Below are 19,456 nucleotides of genomic sequence, written 5' to 3' on the forward strand. Positions count from 1 at the left end.
GGGAAGCTAAATGTCTTGTGTTTACTTACAAATAAAAACCTTCTGCTTGTATAGAAATAAACATCACCTAGTCTGGATATCAGATTGCATAGCAGCCTGAGATTGCATGACAGGATTTAGGTGCAAATACACCAGCTGGAACCCAGTTGGAACAAGATTCAGCTATACTGTCAGCCTTCAACTTTCACAGTTTTAGCAGGTTCAGGGGCCCCATGAAAGTGGAAAAGCCACAAATATAAATAAAATTGTGAGTGTTAATTTTCCAGTTTTTTTGCCTAGAACAACACTTCTCTAGGCATTTTGAAATTCTCAGCACTATGCTATGGTCAGCTTCCACCAGACGTTAATCATAGATTCATGCTGAGGATCTAGAAAAGCCTACACAAGATATTTTTCTGCTGTGTATAGGGCAGCTGTGGAAGCATTGGCAAAAACAGTAATCTGTGGATAATTAAATCCCTGAAGGTTTAATCCACAAACACAGAGGGAGAACTGTAGACAGATGATAGATATACTACCTCATCACACAGGCCAAATTGCCCATCCTACAACACTTTGAATTCATTTCAGGCACTAAGTCGGCCAGATCCCATCACATGATGTAGATGCATTTCCAGGAAGGCTCCATGGCTGAAGTGAGGTCGAACTCTTGTAAGAGACTTCCTGTTTTCCATAGAGAAGAATGGCGGGAAGCCGAATGGGATGCTCCCCCCCCCCAATGGGATGAGAGAAGGGGTAATGCAGAGCGATGGATTCTCCATGCCAACACTAGAGTCGCCACAATCCATAGCGATGTCATGAAGTCATAAAATACATATATAGAAATAGGTGATTAAAAGGAACAACACTCCTCCTAGGTTTTTCCTGGATCCAAGAAGGATGCAGTCAATCACTGGAGAGGCACTTACACGCACATGCAATTAATAATTTCAAAAAATTATTTTTCCTCGCTTTCCCTTTTCTTCTTTTCATCCACTCTGATTTGATAAGGAGGTGGTTCTGCTTTACTCAACTGGATTCCCATATTAGCCAAACAAGGAAGGCATTCACTCAAGTGAATTTTTGTTGTATAATGCTTTTGACACGAAATAAATAAATAAATAAATAACTCAAGTGATCCTATATACCTGGCTTGCAGACCATCATCCAAATGTTGGTTTGCAATTGTGCTCTCTAGTGCTTGCCTAAGACAGTTTCCCATGTCAGATGTTATGTGAAATTGTAGTTTAATAACACTGAGCAGGCAAACGGAAGGGGAAGAAAGGAGTTTAATTGAGTTGTTGAAGGCTTTCATGGCCGGGATCACAGAGTTGTTGTATGTTGTATGGGCTGTATGGCCATTTTCCAGAAGTATTCTCTCCTGACGTTTCGCCCACATCTATGGCAGGCATCCTCAGAGGTTGTGAGGAGTTAAGTGGTCTTAGCTATTCCTAAAAAAAAATGTAATGTGTGTCCTTGAATAACATTTATTTAGTTGCTGTGTATCTTCAAGTATAAGTCAACCTCATGTATAAGTCAAAGGAAGGTTTGGGGGCCAAAATTATTGATTTTGATATCACACGTGGAAAGGGGAAAGCACCAATGCCAATGACCGCTGATCCATTTCTCTACCCAATAATTGAAAAAGTCCAGAAGTGGTACCACAGCAAAAAGAGTAAAGAGAGCCAATGCTTCTCCAGGACAGACTAAATTCTTGCCTTTTGATACTCTATTCAGAGAAGGAAATTGATCCTTTCCTGACCCATGGATAAGTTGTCCCACGTTTTTTGTGTTGATTTTTTAACTAAAATTTGTGAACGGATACATGACTTTATAGGGTAGGTAATTAATGTTTTATTTCTTTGATTTATATCCTCTTTCTCTAGAAATACAAAAATAAACATAATAAAGAATGCTCTGAAGAATACAATAAAACTACTTTATAATATGAAAACACACCAGGCCGGGCTGTGGCGCAGGCTGGAAAGCAAGCCAGCTGCAACAAATCACTGACCAGAAGGTCATGAGTTCGAGGCCAGCCCGTGCCTGCGTCTTGTCTCTGTCTCTGTTCTATGTTATGGCATTGAATGTTTTCCTTTATGTGTGCAATGTGATCTGCCCTGAGTCCCCTTCGGGGTGAGAAGGGTGGAATATAAATACTGTAAATAAATAAATAAATAAATAAATAAATGCTGTAAATTAAAGGCATCTTAACAACAATACGTTAAAAGTATATCACATCATTCAAAGCACTGTTCTTGGCAGGCAAGCCATCACCAAAGGCTCATCCAAGGAGAAAAAACTCTTGAGAAAACCATGGCAGATTCTATTTCAAGATAATTCGGCTATTTCTACTAGCCTGTAGTGTTGTGTAAGAGTTGGATTAGGATTCTGGAATATGAGGGTTCAAATCTCTGATCCATCATGGAAACCTATTGACTGAACCTCAGTAAGCTGTATTCTCTCATTATCCGCAGAGTTAGGCAATGGCAAACATACTCTGAAAAGCTGTACCAGAAAACTCTCTGATAGGTTCAACTCAGGGTTTACATAAGTCAGAAATGACATGGCAGCAGTAAAGTGAGGGCTAAAAAAGACTAATTCACAAGTGTACAGCTTTTCTTTTTGGATTTCATGGTGTCATGCATAGAGGAATGTAAGCTTTTGCAGTCTCCTTGAATGCAGTACTGCATAATGTGCATAAGCCAACTCAGCTACATTTTCATTCAGAACTTGGGTTGCCTTCCCCCATTTCACACCCTGCCTTCTTTCATGGAGAAAGCAATTAAAAATGATGAGGGTAAAGGGTTAAACTGAAGACATCTGCTAATGAAGATGCCAGGCCCAATTTCCCTCTCTCTCCATCCAACCCCCTCCCCTCCTCCGTTTCATGCATTTTCCAGCATAAGCTTCTGATAAGCATCACCGAACATTTCCACAGTAGATATGCCCATATATTTTTAAACACATTTTCCCTTACTACCGCCACCCCAACCTAACTGTAAAATATAAAGATAAATGAAAAGCTCTGCTGTTTATCTGGAACCCTAATTACAAATGCTGCAGTCTTTGAATTTTAAAATGGGTACGGTGGTTCCTGAGATTTCAGACTGGTCAAAGGAAAGATAGATCTGAGTCCACAGAGATCTGAGCTTTGAGTAAACAGAGCCATATTTTCCAAATCTTTTCCACTTTCCTTCTCCTTTTTCTTCTTAAAAGAAAGAATCTGAAGTTGCTTCAATGGCAAGTTACAAGTATTTTCAGCTTTCTCAAGGAAGGGGAAAAATAAATTTTATTAGTTTATTGTAATTTACCCGCCCACCCCCCCCCCCCGCCAAACACACACCCAAAGTTACATCAATTAAAAAAGAAAGACTTCAGAAGTTTAATAGCTAGTTTTATTTTAAAAGCAAGTGAGCTCATTTCTTATACAGCATGGCCACACTCTACCACTTTTATCACAGAGGTAGAAAGAATACTCTCCGTTAGTCATTTTCTGATTAAAAAAAAAATGGAGGGGGGTAACAATAGACCAGTGAGACTTTTCTGCAACTTGCTCCCAATATTTCGACATTCGAAAACATTCCAAAGGATTTTTCTAGACAGGGAAACACTTCGTTTTTGGTTCAGCATGCGCAAAAAAAAAGTTCATCTTCAGGAAGGAGTGTTTTCTGTGAAGTAATGTGTTGTTGTTTTGTAGTTTACTATGCACAAAATACTGCATGTTTATATAAAGAAATCTTCCAGAATATTTTGAGATATTCGAATGCAGGGAATATATTCTACACAATGTCTGGTTTTTTCCTGATGCGTATTGAGGGCTTTCATCCTTCTTTCGACTCACAGCACAAGCAGTGTCTAAGGGTGTGTCTAGACTGTATAATTAATGCACTGCCATGGCTCAATACTATGAAATCATGGGATTTGTAGTTCAGTGAGGTACCAGCACTCTTTGGCAGGGAAGGCTGAAGACCTTGTAAAACCACAACTCTCATGATTTCATAGCATTAAGCCATGACAGTTCAAGTGGTGTTAATCTGCATTAATTATACAGTGTAGATGCACCCTGAGGCAGCCTTCCCAAAACTGTTGCAATAAACGCATATCATCCCCAGCTGGCTGAACTGGTGCAAATTCTAGTCTTATACATCTGGAGAGTACCGATTTGGGTAAGGTTAGCTTAATGAGAGAAAATAAGGCTTCCACTTAATTTAGGAAATGAGGCTTAATATCTCTCCTGGCTTCTACTTTGTCTCTAGCCAGGTTTGTTTTAAACTAATAGAAATAATTACCAAATCACAGAGGGACTTTTGTCTATGAGGCAGTCATTTTCAGATAATGGCGCATAAAAGTCGACACAGTGACATAAGACATAAGAACAGCATATTGGAGCAGCATGCAGCAGTTTAAGCAGATGTTTAAGTATTTGCAATACCGGATAAGTGAGTGTATATATTAGGAGAGGAATTAACAAACAAAGGAATCCCGTTAGCAGATGAGCGTGCTCCGAATCAAGGAGAGGGAAAGAAGTGATTACTAGGAGTATAAGCAAATTTATATGTAAAGAACTATGATGGCTTCAATTCAGCTTTTGATGTAACCAAAGAGCAATCTTGCATAGTATCTGTTCATTCTTCAACACTGCCAATAGTTTATTTGCTCCCCAAAGACTGATGGATCATTGAATATAATGCTTCTGTTTTGGAGTAATTTCATGCCTAGCAGGTAAAACATTACATTTATTTTGAACATTCTACATAACAAAATACTTCTTCATATTTTGTCTATTTTCAAATATCTAATACAATCCAACAAAATAATGAAGATCTTTCAGCAAAGTGCTAGAAGTTCAGACTCATTCCAAAATACCACAAAAGGAATCCAGCCCTGTCTGTACCTAGAATCATAGGGTTGGAAGAAACATCCAGTCCAACTTCAACTGATGTCAGGGCTGCAGGTTCTGGACATTGTGGGGGAAATAGCCCTCTTTCTCAACTAGGTTCTTCAGCTTTTTCAAACAGCTACATGAGATGGTCCTCTTTGTCACCACCGAGTATACATGACATGTGTTATGTAACATCTGCCTCAAAACGTACAAGAAGAGTGCCTCGTGACAGTTCCAGGTTCCCATGATATTAGGCATTTTGTAGAAGCCCAGAACCCTCATGAGATGCTTCCTCTCACAAGTTTTGAGGTAAGGTTCATATAGCTTTGCCTCACTTGCTAATCACCTCAGTTGCCTGAGACTGAAGAGTTGAGAGCATGAAGAATGAGCACCAGCCATGCCCTGAGCAAAGGGGTTCCAGAGAATTTGATATGGAATGTGGGGCCAAATGTTCAGAGCTGAATTTGTTGGATTTCACCAGGTCAAAAAGGACATGATTTCGGGCTTCTCTGCCCCAAAGTTGGGTTCTAGACCCTTCCAGACTACCAGGTTCATCCTACCTGGTTAGCCCTGCCACAGGTCATTTGAGGAGCAAAGAAGGACCCAGTTTCATCCCCACTGCATTGGAATGAATGAGGATGTTATAAGTACTTGGTCCAATATTGTTATGGCCATGGAGATATTTCTGGCATCTGAGCTCTATTAGAACAGCTGTTACATGTGATGTTGAAAAAAGTTTGTATATAGATGTTATGTATAGTGTGTGTGAATGAGGAATGGCTCTAAATACATTTGATCTAGCCACATCCACTGTGCAAAGGAGAGAATTGGTGACCCCATAAGAAAGGTTAAAGCAAATTAGGACACAATTTTTTGCATGCAGATAAAGCTGTTCATTTATCCAATGCCACAGGTATTTCACTTTGTATTAAAAGAGTATGAAGATATGACAGAATGGTAACCTATCATTCCCTCAATGAACAGGTTTATAGAGTCCAAAGCCATCTATTTCTTTGAGCCATAGAAGCAAATCTTCCTTTTTGTACCTTTTCAGTGTGTATAAACACTTGCAGTATCTAACAGAACTAACAGAGAGAACAAAATAGCATAAATGTTCATAGACATAAAGTGCATCTGCACTATAGAATTAATGCAGTTTGAGACCACTTTAAGTGTCATGGCTCAGTGCCATGGAATCATGGGATTTGTAGTTTGGTGAGGCTAAAAACCTGTAAAGCTATAACTCCCAGTATTCTGTAGCCATGGTAATTAAAATGGTAATGAACTGTCTTAATTCTGCAGTGTAAATGCATCCTAAGGGACTTTGGTTGTAAAGGAAAATATGAAGGTTGCATAACTACATTGCATGAGGACATAGATGCTGTTTTCCCATGCCAAATGGTAATAAAATAGTGAAAAGAGAAGCTGATGTGGGCGGAATTCATTCTGTGAAATAAAATACCGAAGAACCTTTCCCCTGGGTTTTACAATAAATAGTAATTAAATCAAGGAAGCTGCGACAGCGAAATTGTTTAAAAAACTATCCTTCCACTGTAATTGCATAGACATACCTATCCTTAAAAAACTAAAAAGCAACCAAAAAGACCAACAACTCAGGAACGTTATCCATCCTTTTTATTAGTTAAATGTGACTTTTGCTTTTGGCTTTCCTCATAATTTACATCTATCATATGTGAAAGTTGCTATGATATTCATACTGGTACTTTACCAAACCACAATTCCAGTGATTCCACAGCACTGAGCATTGGCAGTTAAAGTTGTGTTAGACTGCATTAATTGTGTACTTACTTTAACTTGTGAACTTACCTCAGTAACTTATGGAGAATAATGGCAATTTTAATAATAATAATAATAATAATAATAATAATAATAATAATTTATTTTATAACCCGCTTCCATTTCCCCGAGGGGACTTGGTCACATGGGGACCAAGCCTGATCAACAGATAAAACAATACAATAGCATATATAATTAAAAAATTACAGTAAAATAACATTAACAAAATACATAGTGAGCATCAGGACATTGTTGGGAGGATATCAGCTAGAAACCAATGAGTATTCAGGTCGTAGAACCCAAAATCCCAGTACTGAAATTGGCCCAAATGTAGAGTTTAGGCATAATCTATATTACCATATAATGCAGTAGACCTGTGCTATATGAGTTTACACTGACTATATAATGCAGTTGCATACTGTCATCATAGGCAATAGGCTTGCTCAAAAAATTCGATTTCCCCGTTTGTCGTTAGTAATTCGTTAGTTTTGTCGCTTTTGAAGCGATATTCGACCTGGATTGCCCCGTCGTGTGGATCCCGCGGTTTCAAACCGCGATAGGCCCTTTTTCTGATGTCGTCTTTTTTTTTGTTAGGAAAGCAAGCATTTGCAAATCACCCAAACTTGTTTCAGTGCACTGGGGCAACCTAGCATGTTGTTTCCACCTTGTGGCCAATCAGAGAGCATGTTTAACTCAGGGGAGGGGCTTGTACGTCCTGAATGAAAAGAGCCTGCAGGGAGCCTCATGGCTCATTTGCACCAGGGATCTGGAGAGGGTGGTAGGGTTGGCTAAATGGCTAGCTTTGAGTGAGATTCCAGGCAGGCAGGCAAGATTTTAGTGCTGCGTCACAGCTTCCTTGGCTGAGCTTGATCCAAAGAAGACCGGGAGAAAGGGTGGGTGAGGAGGGGAAAAGGGGTGGGTGTTTGGGGAGGAGGGTGTTTTTTCAAAGGGCCTGTGGGCATTTTTTCCCCACCAGCTTGGTGTTTGCCATTTGCCCACCAGCCCTGCAACTTTTCTGCTGCGCCATATTCTCTGGTGCTGGGTGGGCTTTTTTCTTTCGGACAAAGAATAAAAGGAGTTCAGCAGCTTTTTGGGGGTTTTATTGGGAAACTTTTCTTTGCATATACCAAGGCGTTAAAGTGAGTTGCAAATAGAAGAAATCAAATTTTCCAATTTTCATTTTGCAAAGTCTGGCAAACAGTGCAACTCCCACAATCCACTGAAATACAACTTGTGGAAAAGGGAGGCTGTATTCTTTTTCCCCCTTTCCTTTCAGTGAGCTGCACATTGGGCTGGCAGCGGCTCTCTTTCTCCTATCAACACTTGCAAAGTCTGGCAAACATTGCAACTCCCATAATCCACCAAAATACAACTTGGGGAAAAGGGAGGCTGTATTCTTTCCCCCCCCCCCTTTCCTTTCAGCTCATTGGGCTGGCAGTGGCTCTCTTTCTCCTATCAACGCTTGCAAAGTCTGGAAAATACAGGTATACCCATTTTTCAGTATAAGAATAAGAACAACAGTAATAGAAGGGTTTCTGGTAGTTTGACCCAGAACACGTTGCCAAACAAGAAACAACACATCTTTCCCCCCAGTAAAAGCCCCCCCCCGGGCTGTTTTGGGCCACTGCGCATGCGCGTCCACCATTAACGAATTACTTTTGAAACTAACGAATTTTCGTTAAATTTCGAAAATTTTTGAGGGCAAAATTCGGAAATGACATCAGAAACGAAACGCTAGCCCCCCCTACTTTTGAAACGAGTTTAGAATCAATTTTTTCGTGGATCGCTCAAGCCTAATAGGCAATTTGTCATGGCTGAGTATGATTGTCTTTCAGAAGAGGAGTCTTGGTGATGGGACAGTTAGTGACTGTAGAGACCTATTCTGGATCTGCATGGTCTTTTGCAGAGCGGACATACATTTCCAGATGGAAGGCAATGTCGACAAGGGTTGGTTTGATACGCCTTTCTCTTGGCACTTTTCTCCCTTTTGCCCTCCATTCATGCTTCTTCAAATTCCACAACACTGTTGGTAACAGATGACCTCCAGTTATAACACTCTAGGGCCAGGTCTTTCCAGTTTTCAGTGTTTATTGCACATTTGTATCCCTACAAATGTCCTGATCCTCAAACACTCTGTGCTTCATTTGAGAAAATACCACACTCACAGATCTCAGATGGTGTTGTATTTTGGCATCGATGTCAGCTTTTGTGGAGAGGTGGCTGACTAGGTAGAGGAATGGTCAATATTTTCTAGCCTTACACGAGTGATACACAAACTAAGGTTTTCTCAATGTTTAGTGAGAGGCCAAGCTTTTCATATGCTTCTGCGAAAGTGTTTAAATGACTTCCAGGTCTTCTAGGCAGATGCCATTCTGGGATTCAGGGATGATATCTTCTGAAATAGACAGAAGGCGGCTTCCGGCTTGTAAGGATTTTCCCGGTGGAGGTTAAAAGGGAAATACCTCAATAGTTTCCACAGTCTGTTCTTTCTTCCTTTTTGAAAAGGGTGATGACAGTGGCATTCTTGAAGTCTGATGGGATGTTCTCAGTCACCCACACTTTTTCAATGAGCTTGCGGAGTTGTTGTGTTAGCTCAGATCTATGCTCTTTAAAGATTTTGGCAGGAATCCTACCAGGTTCATTGACTTTGTTATTTTTAGTTGGTTAATGGCTTTTCTTCTCAATGAAATGTTGGATCTTATTACCATTCTCATCAGACAAGTCTTGATGTTTCTTAATTTGGTATCCAATGCTTTGTCCACAAGCTGAAATGGCAGAAATCTTCAGTTTATTCTAATGTTCAACATTTTCAGGGTAACTGATCCCTGAGTGTTGTTTGGAGAAGGGCTTGGGTGTTCATCTTGCAGTGTTAGGGATTCCTCTTCTTCAGAAGAGGAAGGGGAGCAGGAAAGTGTTCATGAATCAGAGGGGCAGTTGGAATCTGAGGAGGAGATTTTGAAAGTACCCACATTTCAGGAAAGGCAAAAGGAAACAGAGCAGAGATGTCGTTCAGCTAGAATAGCTGCCAGAAATACAGCTGAGTAATTGGGAACTACCCTAGCCACTGTGTGGGAACTCAGGGCTATAAATCAGAAACAGGTGCAGTCAGCTTTTGCTGGTAACAAACTGACTCTAATGCCTAAGCCTTCGCTCCCCTTGTGCCTGCTTCGAGTCTGCATCTGGGAAACTAGTCGTAAGGATTTATTGCTGTTTCTTTGTCTGAAGTAAGACTGCTACTTGATTTGGGAATTTATCAGAGACTTAAGAACTGTGTTTGCCTTAAGACTTCTTTGCTTTCTTTTGCATTATACCACTGAGTGTGTTATTCTTTATGTTTTGCTGAAGTAAAGCAGTTTTCATTTACCACATTGTTTTGAGACTGTTCTTGAAAGACAAAACAGGACAGACATCTTATCTTCCCTCCTTGAAATCTATGTTTGGGGGCCACCGTGGATTGAATTAAGTTATGGCCTGTTCAGCACTCATCAGCGCTCATCATGACTCTTGTGAGAAGTGCCTCATGGCAGTCTTTGACACATATCATTATAGAGTCTAGTGCTTCCATGATGTCTTAAACTTATTTTCTGGTGGAAGTGTTAGTGATGACAAGGTTGTTTTCCATATATTTGGTGAGAAGTAGTATGCCATTCAGGTTGCTGTTTTGAAACCTATCTTTCCCTATAGTTCCTGACCACAAGTTGAAATCTCATCCAACTCTTGTGTTAAAATCACCTAGGAGGATGATTTTGGCCTCCTTAGGTATCTCAAAAAGAATGGTGTCCAGCTGACAGTAGAATTTTTCCTTGATGTTTTTGTCAGCATCTAGTGTTGGTGTGTAGGCATTTATTATAGTTGCTTGCTGGTTTTTGGTAAGATTAATTTGTAGGATTGAGAGTTATTTGTTAATACCAATGGGTGCTTCAGACAGATGCTTCACCAGGTCATTTCTGAATAGCAAAGCCGGCTCCATGTATCCATAGTTCTTATTCCACAGCCCCTTCCAAGAAAAGGTTCAACCTCCTTTTTCTTCCTTCAGCTGTACCTCTCCTGCTCTCAAGGAGATCCTTCTGGGAATACATGACTCCCAACAGCTTCACTCACACGTTCACTGGAACATGCAAGCCCTATCATCATGACAAGATGACAATCCGTTAATAGAGTTTCAAACTGTATAATATGTCAGTGTAGATGGGGTCTGAGATGGCTCTGGAAGTGTACTGAAGTAAATTTTTTATTCTTTCAATGCTCTAAATTGGATGTTCCTAAAACTTTCATTATGTCCCTGCCATGACATCCGGATTATCATTGGAGCCTTTTTATAGATTTGGAAGTGGAACAAAGGAATCAAGTATGTGATTTGTGCACCCATGGGAAATTATTCTCCAACCACCACTAAGACCTTTAAGAAAGAGTCTGTGTTTCCAGCTTTATCCTGAAATATATCGCTTATCAAAAAACATTAAAATGAACTTGCAAGGACACACATTTTTAAAAATATATGTTCTAAAACTTTTTGATTTGATGTATTTACAGGGGAAATGCAAAAGATTCCTTTAAAAAATTTTAGGAAACCTATTCCTCTCCTACCCAGAGCTACCCATGCCAAGATTATCTCCTTATGCATAAAAAGTAAAAATGATATAAAGGCCAGGGTTAAAAAAAAACCAAACCAAAACTACCCAACCTAAAATATTAGCATATTATGCACATGCAAAAAAGATATTCAGAATAAGTAATTAAAAAGATGTATGAATCAACCAAACAAGTCAAAACTGCACATTATCATGGAATTCTCTATTTGAAAGCTAAAAAAAGTTAAAATAAATTATTCCTCTGAATACACCAAGCAGTTTGGCGAGTCATAATGAAGCCACAAGATGGCTTTGAGTAAAACAGTTGATAAAAAAGTCTATTACTCAAATGAATTTGACTTTTTTTGCCTTTCATAGAATTATACTCAACAAAACACATGATTTACTTATACTTATATATCCAGAGTCACATAAAGAATTCATGGGCAAAGGGGGTCACAAGTTGAACAATTTTAAGAAGTCCTGTTCTACATGACATCACTTCAGATATTTTAAGATAGTTATCATCTCACCCCTCATTCTTTTCCTTTCCAAGCTAAATGTATGCAAACATACCTTTTCATTTGCTTTCACTCCTTTCATGTTGCTGTCCCAATGGGAGATAGTTGGAAAATGTTCATGTTACCAGAGGAAATCGTTAGTAGAATATTTGTGATTGTAAAACAAATGCTTTCTAGGCTGTTTCCCACCAGGAGAATGGCAGGAAAGGGAGACTATCATGAGACTAAGTCCAAAGCAAAGGCAATGTTGTCCTGCTGTAATTGCAATTTACCTGCCTCATGATAAATCCTTAAGATAACCACCATGGAGAATGTTTAGCTTCAAAGACCCAACTGGCAGCCAGACACTGCAGAAGTGGTCTACTTGGAATCCAATATCTTCTTATCTGCATTGCAGCAGCGGTGATTTCTCTGGCTTCCCACCATCAATACTGTGCAACCATGCCTTGTGATAAACCCTTAAGACAACCACCAGGGAGCATCTTTAGCTTCAAAAACCCAACTGGCAACCAGACACTGCGGAAGTGGTCTGCTTGGAATCCAATATCTTCTTCTCTGGATTGCAAAAGTGGTGAATTCTCTGGCTTCCCACCATCAATACTGTGCAACCATGAAAAAGTGAACTTGCAGCAGTCAATTGCAAATTGACATATAAAATACCAATCAAGGAGATTCAGAGTACTGAGTCCAATATCAATATATATGATTGTGTGGTGTATAAAATATAGGTCTAAATCCTATTGTTAGTCTTGACTAGAGTGAACCCAGTGAATCAATGGCTTACCTATGTGTTGCTTTATCGATTTATTGTTACCTTTTATACTCTAGTCGAGACTAAACAGCAGAATGACAGCCATAGTTTCACCAATGATGTTTAATTTTTAAAATATATTTAATTACTTTCCTCTCCCACTGTGATATGTTTATCTGATAGCATAACCTACATTTCTTCCTATTTGCATCATATCATCTACATTAAATAGTTAGGGTCTTGATGCCATGTGTCTTGAGTTGAGACAGAAGGATCCTAATACATCCATGTTTTTTCTTTGTTCAGTGATATACTAGTACTAATACTACTCATAATTAGATAATGAAATGATTTTATGGACCTTTACACTTCCTTTAAAAGAATCACAAGTATCCCACTGATGGCTGTGAACACCAACTGTGGGGCTAATAGTGTCTCATCATATTCAAAAGATAATGGAGTCAGGGGAGAAATCCATTTGCAGCAGTGGGAATCATCTCCTTTGTCAAGGGAATGAAAGTCTAGAAAGTTCTTCAAACATAGCCATTGGCGGTTTCCCTGGGAATGGTAGTAAAGTTCAAGTGCTTCTTTAAAAGGTCGAAGAAACGGTTATGTAATTTCCTTGATGTTTGTCTGAGACTTTGAATGCAGTGCTGGAAAATTAATGGCTGGGCCTCACATCTAGGCACTGCCCTTTTACGGTGTTTGTTTCTTCCCTGCCTTGCTATGTTTTCCTCTCTCCCTTTAGACCTCTCCACTCCCAAAGAAGCCCTCTTCATTATGGGAAGCTTATCTATAGCATAGCATAACAACTTATGCATGAGTCTAAAGGAGGAAAAAAGGCATTAAATTTGCTTGTGTTATGCTATGAGAACCATCATTGTGTGGTAGTTTGAGTACTAAACTAAGGGTACATCTACACCAGTGGTTTGCAACCTGTAGTCTGTGGACCACCAGTGGTGCCCAAGAACTAAAATATAGTCTGCAGCCTCACCGTTACTACACCATTGCGACTGGTCTCACAAAACCCTCTTATTGTGCCAAGGCAACAGGGATGTCAGAAGGGGAGAGGCTGACTATCCACAAAAGGTGCAACAACAAGCCTCCTGTCTGCTGCTTCCTCACCTCCTCCCTCCCCCTGAGCAGAGCCGTTCCATGTGGCACCTGGAAGCAGGAGCACCTTGGTGTCTTTGTTTTTAGGCCTGTTCTTGGGGTTATTTGGGGTCCTGGTTCAAAAAATTGCATTGGATAGACCATGTCAGCTCTAGATTATTAAATATTGTTTTCTGTGGGCAAGCAGAGGGTGACTACTGGATGGCAAATGTTCTGTATCAGAAACTAAAGCTGATGTGGTCTATCCAATGCAATTTTCTGAATCAGCGCCCCAAATAACCAAACCAAATCTAAAGCTGACCAAAAACAGATTTGTAACCCTTTTGGTACTAATGATGGAGAATGTTCAAAGTAGTCCCTGGTCAAGTGGTTCCTGGCCAAAAAAAGGTTGGGAACCACTGATCTACACGGTAGAATTAATGCAATTTGATACCACTGTAACTGCTTTGGTTCAATGCTATGGAAGCTATTGTACTATTTGGCTGAGAAAGTTAAAGAACTTGTAAAACTATCCTCCCAGGATCCCATAGCATTGAGCCATGCAGTTCAAGTGGTGTTGACCTGCATTGATTCTACAGTTCAGATCCACCCTGGGTCTCTGAGAGAGCAGGGTCCACATCCCCATTCAGTCTTGGGAATCTCGTGGTGACATGAAAAAACATGACAGGCTCCTGCAATAGTTTTCATAAGTTAGAAATGACTCAAAGGCACAAAACAACAACGTGTGTGTGTGTGTGTGTGTATGTATGTATTTAGGAGTTTCCCCTTCAAAACACTATGAGTTTGTAATTTGTAATCTGCTTTTACTAAGCTTCTGCTTTCCTACCCTGTCTTAAAGACATTGTTTCCCTTTGGAAACAATACTGAAAATATGGTGGCCATATTCAGTCTCCCCAGATTGTTTATGATGCCTTCAGCCACTGCAAAATGACCTTTTTCTAGCCAAAATGGGATGGGTATATTGCCTCTTTTGGAAGCATCTGGGATCATTCATTCACCTTTAAAATACATCACATCCCCACTGATTAGTATCTGTATATTCAAGGTCTTTTTCATAGTTTATTATTGTTCTCTGGCATATTTGACAATTCATGCAGCTCCCTCTACCCCTCAGAGCCTCAGTGGCCTAAAATTGCTTTTGGGCCCATTACAGTTGACCAACACTGTTTTAAAACAAGATACATTTTGAAAAGGAAGCAGGTGCCTCTGAGGCAATTCAGCATTAAAACATGCATTCTGTTTGCAAAGTTTCAATGGTAGGAGGAAGAGGTGGGGTGGCAAAAGGCTGTGAAACTGAGTAGAAGTTGCCCGAAGCCTTAGGGCAGCATGAATGCTTTCCTTCTTCATCTTTACAAGTATATTTTTATGGGAGTAAATTAAAATTGAATACAAGTGCTTTGCTGGATCCAACCTAAGATTGTCTGGGTCAACATCATGTCTCCCACTGTAAACAACTAGATGCCTAAAGTAAGGCAACAAATTGTATTCAGTGGCAGAAAGCCTCTTAAACCTGGAGGCTGTATATATAGTCACCACTGTTAGAAGCTCTTGTTATCCTTATCCTCCAAGAATTTGAGTAGATCAGTTTTAAAACCTTGAGCATATTATTTGGTCGAATGTTCTACAAATTCCTTTTGTATGTGTCCCATATCATCTTGTTTGTGACTTTCACACAGAATCATAGAAACACCCTCTGAGACAATGTATTCCACTCTAAAATAGCTTACATTTTTTTTAAAAAAAAATCTTTGCTGACTTTTGCTTCGTATGGTTGAAAGAATGGAAGGTGTTGAGAATGTACCAGAAACTTCAGAGGTGTGTTGGAAATATCAAGAGTGATTTTATCATTTTATCATATGTGAGCGGGCAAAACAGGTATACCGATCTCATGGTCTGTTGCGAACGTAAAGGTGTGAAAGGTGATGTAGCAATAAAACCTAAAGGCAAAGATCACTCTGTGCCTTAAGCTAATTAAAGTCCTTCATGACTGTCATTCACCTGCATACACAAAATGAACTGAACACCACCTCAAAGGACTTGATTTCTGAGTTAGGCTTCAAGCAAATGCACCCCTTCCAGACTAGTCAGCCAGGCTAATTTTTCCTGATATTAAAAATTCCTTTCTCTCTTCTGAAAAGTGCTGACACTGTCATAGGCAAAGGAGGAGGGGTCACTGCATGCTAACAAAGAAACAATTTCCCAAGCTTTCTTGAATAGCTTGAATTTTTATCTATCTCTAATGTGTGAGCTGACCTTGTGCAGCTTGTTAGAGAAACTGCAACTACTGGAAAGCTGCCATATTATTATTATTATTCACCACAATCCTACAGAGACAAAGTTATGAATGTATAACTACTTCTGACCCAACTTCCCAGACTGCAGCTGCATCAAGCAATGGAGAACTGTTTTGCTAGTGATCGGAGAAAGCCAGGATGACATTGCCTGTTACCTCCTACCAGAAATCTCTGATAAGATTAAGAGTTGCAACAGAGGTCCTCCTTCTGGTTGTCACATCAAAAATTGCTAGTGGGCGGAGATTGGAAATGTCATCCTGTTGTGTCCTGATTACCAGCAAGACAGAGCTTTCTTACATGATGCAGCTGCTGGTTGTTAGGGTAATTAGAGGGAGCATTAATGATTATGGCAATAATGTCATGATTGTGAATACAAAGCCTGGGTGCATATGGATCAGTTATAAATCCATAATTGTAGGTTATGGATCTGTAACTGCAATGCAGGATGACATCATTATCAGTTAGACCAGGCATGGGCAAACTCTGGCCCTCCAGGTGTTTTGGACTCCAACTCTCACAATTACATCCAGTTACAGTGTTATGCATCCTTAAGCATAAAAAACCCTTTCATAGATAGAATGTGCAATCCCACTATCATCCATTGGCACTTCCAGAAATCCCAGACCAGTTCTACCCAGACAGACAGACAGACAGATACTTCCCTTTAAGTCTTTATCTCAATCTTCAGTGATGGAAGAGCACTAATCGTCTACTCTTGCATTCTATACTCCTATTGCACCTCACCCTCTCCGACACTCAGTGTATTGCTGCTGGGGACAGTTGGGTTAGAGTACAATTCAAGCTCAGTTAGTATGCACTCTAGCCAGCTCCTCTTCTTTAACCCACGTGTGATCTGACTCTTGCACTGCACTAATCAATAACATAACTCTCATGGCCAAAGATGACAACACATTTGACCTTCTTTCCTTTTCCATTATTTGTATTCTTGTCTTTGCAATTGGTAACATTTTGATTGCCAAGTCCTCTGGACAAGTCTCTTCACTCTTCTGATACTGTTAAACCCTTTGTGCACTGATGGAAGAACAGCGACTACAGTGATACTTTCTTTTTTTTGTCTTCCTTTCTAGTGAAATTTAGCGGCTGCTCGGAGAGCAAGGGAATTCGATATGAAACTGACAACTTGGACTTCAAGGTGAGGACCGATGGAACTATCTACACCACCAAGCATGTGCATATCCCCTCGGAGCAAACTATGTTTATGGTGACGGCATGGGACCACCAGTCCCTAGACAGATGGGAAACAGTGGTCAGGTTACTGGTGATAGAGAAATCACAACACAAGGGACGCAAGGTAAAAATAATGATCATGGCAACTAAAAAAAATAGAATAGCCAATCAAGCAATGACTGCATGGAAGCACCAAAGCAATAATTCCCCCTTGATCTTCCTGAAATTAGGCGAAGGGAAATCAATTAATATAAGATATGGATAAACATACTATATGACATTGTGTGGACTGTATTCAGATGCAGGGATTGCTGGGTAATATATTTTGCTACTGTTCCAGTGTTACTGTTCCACTGACTGTTTATTAACTTACAACTTACTTAATTGTTAATATTTTGTCCTGTAGCCAGTGAAAGTGTTCAGATATATGTTGTATTCCTACCTGAAATTGATGATTTTATTGATTTTACATTTTATTAAATATTTAGTTTGTATCACTCTGGGAGGAACATTTAAAATTCCCGCCTTTAGTCATGATCACTCACTGAGGAGCAAAGGATAAAGGGAATTGAATGGGGGATGTATCCAGTAAGGTGAGTGGTAACACTGACAGGTGAACAATAAAGTATATTGATCAGAAGGCTTATGCATGCTTGGAAGAAAAATATGCGCAGCCCCTTTGTCACAATTTGAATTTGGGCATGGGGATATGCAGCTATGGATACAATTGGAGTCCAGTTTATTAGGAGTAGGTGTGGTGCTAATGGGTGAATGGGAAGGAAATGCCAAATTATAGCTGATTTACTTTGGTGGTGTGATCAACCCCTAAAAGAGAAATGGGGAGGTGCTTAACCCCTCCTTGTCTGACAGCTGTCTACCATAATCTTTCTCGATAAAACCTTTTTCCTTTATCAAGAACAAAAGTGGGGGGAAGTCGTTGGGAAGGAAGCAATGGATAGTGAAAGGATTATTATATACCCACTCTTTCCTTCCTACTACCTCATCTCCTCTCTGCATTCGTACAGGGAAAGCTATACTATATCTAACTTCTGCTTTAGAAAACAAGGAAATCTAGGGAAGGCTGATTTGGAGGGGGTTTTTTTCTTTGTTTTCAGGTAAGAATCCAACACCCTCATTTCATCCCGGTAGTCTTTAACTTGCTCTTACCCACCCAAACCTTTGAAAATAGGTAGACTAGAGACATGAATAATAAATAAATATAAGTATATCAGACAGACAGGCTTTTCTAAACAGGAGCTGAAACTCGCAGTAGTGAGACCCTTGTGAGTAATTTTCCAGCCATGAATTCTATTCCCTACGCACATGCTTTCAACTTAATGTTGCTACAGGGGAGCATTGACTTTTGAGCTGCCTCCTCTTTATTCTTAAAAGGCCACTTGTCCATCTTTTAGATTGAACTTTGGTGAACTGGGGGAAATTCTTCACTTGAGCCTGTCTTCGCCCATTCTTTTGTGGAGATGTATTGCCCCTCTTTGGCTGAGATTCAGCCTTCAGACAGATGGGAAGGAAGGAAGGAAGGGGTGCTGGAATTGTCTCTTCTTCCAGAGCTCTAGCCAAGATCCTATTCAAGATGTTGCAAACTGGACTGACTATTCCACAGAGGTATTTGACAATGCACACAAGGCTCTTCAACAGACTTCCAGTGCACAATATTTTTTTCCTCTTTTTTGTTTTATACAAATGCAAATTATCATCAATAAGGGATCTAGGTTTTGGAACTAAAGGTTTCATAACTGGACATGAAAAACTGTAGGAATGGTGAAGGGGACATTCTTTTTAACTATCTACTGTCTCATGTTGAGCTTAAACATAACTTGTGATTGCACAGTGTAAGGGAGGAAGTGAAAAAAGTAATGAAGTGTGAGTGAGTGTGTGTGTATGGGGGGGGGGGGGGGATCACAAAAACCAGTGGTGCCATTTAAGCTCAGACCACCTCATGCAAGTCCCTAACACTACCAGCTAGAAGACCTAAAAATACAACCATCTTGTGTTTGTTTAAAGTTTCTAATTTACATAAGAGGTTGAGTATATAATGGAGCAAAACTTGTTAAGGTAAAGGTAAAGTTTTCCCCTTAACATTAAGTCAAGTTGTGTCTGACTCTGGTGGTTGGTGCTCATCTCCATTTCTAAGCCAAAGAGCCAGCGTTTTCTGTAGACACCTCCAAGGTCATGTGGCCAGCATGACTGCATGGAGTGCTATTACCTTCCCACCAGAGTGGTACCTATTGATCTACTCACATTTGTATGTTTTCGAACTGCTAGGTTGGCAGAAGCTGGGGCTAATAGCGGGAGCTCACTCTGCTCCCCGAATTCAAACCACCGACCTTATAGTCAGC

General features: G+C 40.0%; 1 protein-coding gene across 5 annotated transcripts in view; it reads left to right on the forward strand.

The window, feature by feature from the left end:
* Positions 1–19,456, forward strand: part of cdh4 (cadherin 4) — a 945,608-nt gene that overhangs the window by 555,665 nt on the left and 370,487 nt on the right. For 3 of the 5 annotated variants that reach the window (XM_062979013.1, XM_062979012.1, XM_008110150.3), the window contains exon 3: positions 17,000–17,223. In XM_062979013.1, the coding sequence (XP_062835083.1) occupies positions 17,000–17,223 (224 nt within the window). The remainder of the gene's footprint in view (positions 1–16,999; positions 17,224–19,456) is intronic. The other 2 variants (XM_062979010.1, XM_062979011.1) reach the window with 1 other exon arrangement.

The sequence above is a fragment of the Anolis carolinensis genome, chromosome 4 (assembly GCF_035594765.1).
Source record: "Anolis carolinensis isolate JA03-04 chromosome 4, rAnoCar3.1.pri, whole genome shotgun sequence".
NCBI classification, from domain to species: Eukaryota; Metazoa; Chordata; class Lepidosauria; order Squamata; family Dactyloidae; genus Anolis; species Anolis carolinensis.